This window comes from Octodon degus, unplaced genomic scaffold (assembly GCF_000260255.1).
Source record: "Octodon degus isolate 3935 unplaced genomic scaffold, OctDeg1.0 scaffold00107, whole genome shotgun sequence".
Classification (NCBI taxonomy): Eukaryota; Metazoa; Chordata; class Mammalia; order Rodentia; family Octodontidae; genus Octodon; species Octodon degus.
Genome location: NW_004524683.1, coordinates 722,336 through 729,152, shown reverse-complemented (window position 1 = coordinate 729,152; position 6,817 = coordinate 722,336). Strand labels below are relative to the sequence as shown.

General features: G+C 48.1%; 1 protein-coding gene across 1 annotated transcript in view; it reads right to left on the bottom strand.

Moving 5' to 3' along the window:
- The window catches only part of Slc1a7 (solute carrier family 1 member 7), a 35,948-nt gene extending 30,668 nt beyond the window's left edge, over positions 1 to 5,280 (bottom strand). The window contains exon 1 of the mRNA XM_004639105.1: positions 4,902 to 5,280. Within this exon, the coding sequence (XP_004639162.1) occupies positions 4,902 to 5,078 (177 nt within the window). The 5' untranslated portion in view covers positions 5,079 to 5,280. The remainder of the gene's footprint in view (positions 1 to 4,901) is intronic.
- Between the last annotated feature and the right edge of the window lie 1,537 nt (positions 5,281 to 6,817).

Here is a 6,817-nt window from a genome sequence, read left to right as displayed (position 1 = left end):
TCTCTCTCTCTCTCTCCCTCTCCTGTATTTGGTACAGGGTCTCACTACACAGCTCGGATTCGTAGTGATCCTCCTGCTTTCAGCCTCCCCAGCGCTGGGATTAAAGGCATGTGCCACCATGCCTGTATTCCATTTCCAGCTCAGCACACAGAGGCCGGAGCAGCATGTGGTATGGGGGACTGAACCCTGGTCCCTGAGTTTGCCTAAACAGGTGCTTAGTCTGCTGTGTTCTCTCATGGGCCCTCATTTGCTTTGTTTTCTGTGAACCACTTACTAATTTCTCCCAAACATTAAATTGTCTACTGAAATCCCTGACCATAAGGGCCGGGGTGATAGCTTAGTAGAATAAGTACTTGCCTGGCAAGCGCAGGGTTCTGAGTTCAATCCCCAGTACAGAGGAAGAAGAAGAAGAAGAAGAAGAAGAAGAAGAAGAAGAAGAAGAAGAAGAAGAAGAAGAAGAAGAAGAAGAAGAAGAAAGAAGAAGACCATTTTCTACACACTCAAACAATGATTCCCTGTTATCCATTAGCCCAACCACTCACTGCTTCCTGTTCTCTCTTACTTCTAATAAGTAGTTACTTCTTTCACACGTAATTACTTATAAATCATTCTTGTTCTTAAATCTGTTTCACTGCTTATCTGCAAATCTAATTTGTAAAGTTTAAATGTAATGCAAATTGGCTATTTCTGGCAGTGCCCATAGAGACCCTTTTCCAGGCAGGAAGCTGAGGAATTACATCTTTCATATGTAAGATTTTTGGTTGAAAATAATTTCCCCTTTCAATTGTGAGGGTTTTGTCTTTAAATTTCCATGTTGCTTAAGATGGTGACACCAGCATCTTTGTTCCTTCTCCTCACATAGAACCGGTTGTATTCCCTGGGAACCGCTTAAGCATCCTTCATCTTCACTTTCCTGTAATTTCATGATGATGATGTGCCATGGCACAGGATGGAGCTTTTCCTTCCCTTCTCTTCTTTCTCTCTCCCTTCATTCTTTCTTCCCTCCTTCCCTTTTTCCTTTTCTTTCTCTTTTTTACTATGCTTTACACTTTCGGCTGTCTTCAAAACTGTTCTAGATAGCTGTGAATGGTGAACACTCTCATTTTTATATCTTTTCTTTTTTATTTTCATCTTTTTGGGTTATTTTCTGAGACATTTCTACAGTTCTATCCCAGCTACTGACATTTTTATCTTAGTTCTTCAATTGATTTCCAGCCATTCCTTCCTCTTCTTTGATTGCTCTTTCCTTGTAACATCCTTTTCAGCCTTTCATTGTGGTGGTGATGGGGACTGAATGAACCCGGGATATCATATTTGCTGAGCACAGCCCCTACCCTGTGCTGCATCCCAGCCCCTATACCCTATTCTGTATCTTGGCAACTGTATCTTCTCTCAGATCTCCAAAGATTTTTTAAAATTTATTTATTTATTTATATATTTATATATTTATTTATTTATTTATTTATTTGGTACAGGGTCTGGCTACACAGTTCAGACTCATATTGATCCTCTTGTCTCAGCCTCCCCAGTGCTGGGATTACAGGCTTGCACCACCACGCCCAATTTCCATGGCCGGAACCACACACACCCAGGGTTCTAGGGCTGGCATGGCATGTGGTACTGGGGATCGAACCCAGGTCCTTGTGCTTACCAGTCAGGCATTTAGACTGCTGAGTTATCTCCCCAGCCACCAAAGATCTTAAGAAAAAAAATTTTTTTTAAATTTTGTACTCCTCATTGTCTCTGCTTTGAGACCCTCTTTTTCTCTTTCTTTGGTTTCTGTCTTCCCTATATGCAGTTTCCCCCGCATTTCTGGTGGCTTTGGCTTCCTGTTCATAGGTAAGTGTGAGGCACTGGCTTCTGTGACTGTGTTTGTCCACTGACACGCTCAGGGCGGGGGCTGGATAGGAGCTTCCAGCTGTCAGTAGGGGTGGGTAGCATGGGAGAGGAATGTGCTTCCCAGCATAGTTTGGAGTCTTTTCCCCTGAGGCTTCAGTGAGAGGACTCAGCTGACCTTTGAGGGATGAGACTGCGCCTAAACCAAGCTGTCAGCTCTCTGGAGCCTGGCCGGGGATTCCACACCCAGAACGCAGACGTCTGCTTATGAGTTTGAAGCATGTGACTTGCCAGCCCCCTGTCCCCCAGCACACACAGGTGGGCCTGGATGTGTCTCTGTCAGGCTCATTGAGCTCCTTGGGCAAGAGGAGGAAAAGAGAGAGGTGGAAGCGGAGGAGTAAGAGTTGGGTCTGAGTCGGGGCTGGAGTCCTTAGACCACCGGGCCCTGGCACTCTAATTACTTTGCCTACAAATTCCAGTCGATGTCTTTGCTTTCAACTTCTCACACACCTCTGCCTACTACAGTACAGCGCCCAGAGCCCCTCCAGATTTCCACTTCCTGAGATGGAAGATTTTAGCATTCTGCACTCTGCTAAATGAGGTTGCACAACTCTATCCACTCCCCATGTCGCCTAACTTATTGTAGGCTAACCTCCTTTCTCAACTATTGCCTTTTATATTCTCATAGACTTTGGAGGTTAATGTTCTTTTAAAACATTCCATCATTATTTTACTGGACTTCCAAGAAGGAAGAGGAAAAGGGATGTAATTGTAATGCCTCATCACTTAGTTGGAAGTCTCCAATGGTCTGTACCTCTTTGATGAGATATTTATATCCAAAGATAGAATCTATGCATTTGTAAGCTCTTTTTCACAAATAGAACATTCTGCCATTTTCCAAATTGTTTATGACTTTTGCCTATTGCATAAGCTCACAAAGTTAGAAGGGCTTAGTTTCTGAATCACAGGCAAAGAGATCAAACAGAAAAATCCTGGATTTCAAAGTAAGACACTAAGAAAGCCAATTTCAGCAAAATGATTGTTCTGAGACTCCACATCCTTCGTTCAGTTTATCTGGCAGGTTAATCTAGACCAGAACACATGTGCAGGTCTAAACAGATGGGCAAGGCAGCTTTGGCACGGGGGCCCCAGAGGAGCTTGGCTTTTAATAATAGGCATTCTGATTTGTTTTCACTAAATGATCTTCTTGCAGGAAACATGGTATTTGTTACCAAGGAAAATCAAATGCAGCGGATTACATTGTGTACGCCCTTGCCAGTTTCACTCAGGGCGTAGTTGACACCGTGTGAGACTCATATTTTGATTCAAGAAAACTCATGAGTTGTTCAGCAATTCCCAGCCTGGTGGGAGAAACAGAGCCTTATGTAAGTAGCTGGGAGCCAGCTAGGAAGCCAGGGAGCCATCAGCTGGGACCAGAGAGGAGACCACAGGGCACGCAGCAAAGACTCTTACTCCAGGGACAGCCTGTGAAGCCCTGGGTTGAAGCCCCAGTACCACAAAACAAACAAAATCCCACACTGTTATTTTAGATGACAGTAGGCCTGAGAACTATAGGAGATATGGAATATGAGATGGTTCTTGATGCCCATGGGACTCTGACAGGCAGACAGAGGAGGGAGGGCCAAGTCACGTTCAGGGAACATTTACTGTACATAACACTGGCCAGTGCTGTGCACTCCTCAGAATTTTGAGGACACATCCTGCCATCACCTCATTTTACAGGTAAAGAAATGCGGTGGGGGTGGGGTGGGAGGAGAACCAGAGAGAGAGAGAGAGAAGAGAGAGAGACAGAAAACATTTTTGCTCAGCCACTTACTATCACAGTCAAAGCTCAGGTTCCTCTGCCTCCAGAATCTAACAGGCTTGTACGAGAAATAATAGCTCTGTTCCCAGGGAGGGGATATTTTGCTTTTCATAGAAGGTCAGGCCTGAGGTCTGGAGTACCCTTGTAGAGATAGTCTTAGGTGCCTTCAGTACATTGCAGGAAGCGGAATCATAGAATGGAGGTTCTTCCAGGGGCCCACTGACAAAGCCACTCTCCTCTGAGCCCAGCCCCCCTTGGCCTGCACAGTGCACTTGTAGCAAAAGTCCTGCTGAGCCAGTTTAGTAAGCACCCCCTACCCTTGATTCCCCCTTTGTATCTGATAAAACTCCTCCTCATGGATGTCTCTTAGTTCCTACCCACCGACCACTCACTGTGCTCATTGGCTGTAAACCCTGGGCTGCATTTGGAGTCGAAGCCTCTTTGTCCCCATAAGAGTTCTTTACACTGTCCCAAACAGCCTTCCTTCCTGGTTGAACAAAGGTTGGGGCAATTCTTTCTTTAACACCATGGTATGGCCCTCTCTCCCATAGTGGAGGCCAAGAGGGAATGGGACCTTCCCTAAACAATACACTTTCACTCACCATGGCCCATTATGTACAAGAAACCTGGGGTCTACCTCCCCCCTGTCTCCCAACTGCACCTGTAGCCAACATCACATCTTGAACGTTCATCTGGTGAGAGCAATTCTTCTTGCTTTTTTTTTTCTTTCTTTCTTTTCTTTCTTTCTTTTTTTTCTTTTTTTTTTTTTTTTTTGGTGGAACCAGGGATTGAACTCAGGCTCTTAGCTCATGCCAGGCAAGTGCTTATTCTACTGAGCTATCTTCCCGACCCCAAGAGCAATTCTTATATCTGCCCCTTTCACCCTAAAGCCACTCCCCAACATCCCCCACACGCTTGTGACTTGTTCCCAGTCCCCGGCGTTTCTGGACCTCTTGTCACAGGAGCTGGGCAGGAGCTATTCTCTGAAGACCCCGCTCCCGCTCCTCACAGCTCTCAGCTCTGCAGTGATTCTGACAAGACATCTGTGCCTGCCTGCTGCCTGGCCAGGCCAGAGCGCCCTCGCTCCCTACGTCTTATTATTCCTCACTTGAGCGCCCTGGTGTTTATTACACCCGTGTTACAGACTGGACTGCAGGGACACAGGGAGAAAAGGGCTGTCACTGCATGGGGGAGCCCAGATCTCTCCTGGCCTCAACCTCTTTCTCCAGGGGAAGCTGACCTGTGGTGAGAGGCGCCGTGTCCTCAGGAAGAAGCCAAGGAGGCAGCCCACAATGACAGAGAGCACTGACAGGATGAGCAGTCCGTTCCGCCGGCACACATCCCTGCCTCGCACCAGGAGGGCACCCAGCACCATGGTGAGCCGAGCCTGCTGGCATGGGGCGTGGCACCATTCCATGCATGAGATGCCAGCCAGGGGCCCAGGGTCTGCGCTGGGGCTTCCAGGTGGCCAGAGTCACTAAGCACCAGCCGCCAGCCCCACAGCCATGGCCTATGAGGCTGCCCCAGAGGGAAGCCACAATCCTATTACCAGCTGCATCATTAGGAGCTGGGAGAGATTAGGGCCCAGGAAATTAGAGCAGGCCACGTGGCCTGGGAGTTGGGCTCTCCAGGCTGAGTGTCCCTTGAATGGAAAAATGGACCAGACACCGGTGGGAGGAAGAAGATGAACGTCGGTTTAGTTGGTCTGATTTTTACCCCATTTCATTGCAGGAAGAAATGCAGGCCAGGCATTAAGATCCTAATGATCACCAACACAAAATAAACATCTACTCTGTGGGCTCCTTGTGTTGGCTTATTTAACAAACACTGTGCCAAGGAGTAAGGACAATTCACCTACCATTCTTCTGAGGAGCAGCTGAGTGCAGTGTGCTGGGCCTGCCCTGGTTACTTTACCTGCGGTGGCCACAGGAACATAGCCTACCAACCCTGGATCCCAGCTTCATGCAACAGAAGGGAGACAGACTCCAGCAGCCAGAGCCCCAGTGTGGTGACGAGCAGTGTGTGGTCAGTAGAGTCAGTTTCCACCTGTCCCCAGGGAGATAGGGCCTGGGGCCCTCAGTGCTGTGGGCTTGGAGGCTGAAGCTCAGTGGACCTCACTGTATTTGCCCCACGCTGTATCTCCCACCTTAAAACTGAGATAAGGAAGCACGGTCTTCGGAGCCATGCTAGGCAGGACCCTCGGAGGCTTTTCAGGGCCCTTTTTGTGTTTTCTCATGAAATAACATCTTGCTTTGTAGCCTAAGATGACCTCAAATTTGTGATCTGCCTGCCTCAGCCTCCTAAATGCTGAGATTCAGATGTATACTGCCACACCTGGCTAAAGCTGCCTCTTATTTTTAAAGCTGACGGCACCCAGCAGTTCTTCATTCAAGACCCAGCTTGGCTACTTACTAGCTGTACAACTCTGGACAAGCCATTTCATCACACACATCTCAGCTTCCCTGCCCATAAAGCAGAGGTACTAACAGCATCTATTTCCTTGGGATTGGTACCAGTGCTACCCAGTGAACCCTTGTGAGCACTGGTGAGCTCTACAGGCTGCGTGGTGGCAGAGCTGTGAGGATCTCCACACAGTCTTGGAGGAAGTTTCCCTTTTGTGCTGCTTCTGTGGGCCTGGCTCGCCCTCTAAATCAGAAGGGAATTAACTCCCTTCCATTTCCCCAAAGGCTCAGTAATCCCATTAGGGCAGTGAGGCAGCAGCAGGGAGCAACCAGTGAAGGCAGGCATGAAACAGGCATGGGTGTGCGCAAGGGCTTCCTCCTCCAAAGGGCAAAGGATAGAGGACAGAGAGGCCACGGCCAAGGGCCGTGGACAGCAGCAGAGGCATGGGGCCGCAGCATGGCAGAGCTCAGCTGGATCCTGGTTGCAACGTGTTGGCTTGTGGCCCTGCCCACTCCAGCCTGTCATCTTACCCTTGTAGAGCAACAGATGTGGGTGAGGTGTAGAAGCAACTTGCATTCCACTGTCACCTCCAGAAGGCCCCACACTTTTTGGTAGCCATGGGTGGGTAAGAGGGTAATGAGCCTGAGACGTTTTTCCTCTGACTCTGATTCTTAAAACCAAAACTATCCTGATGCACATTTAACTCCAGCCAATGACTGGTTTTCCAATAAACAGGTGGCTGGTTTTGTCTAG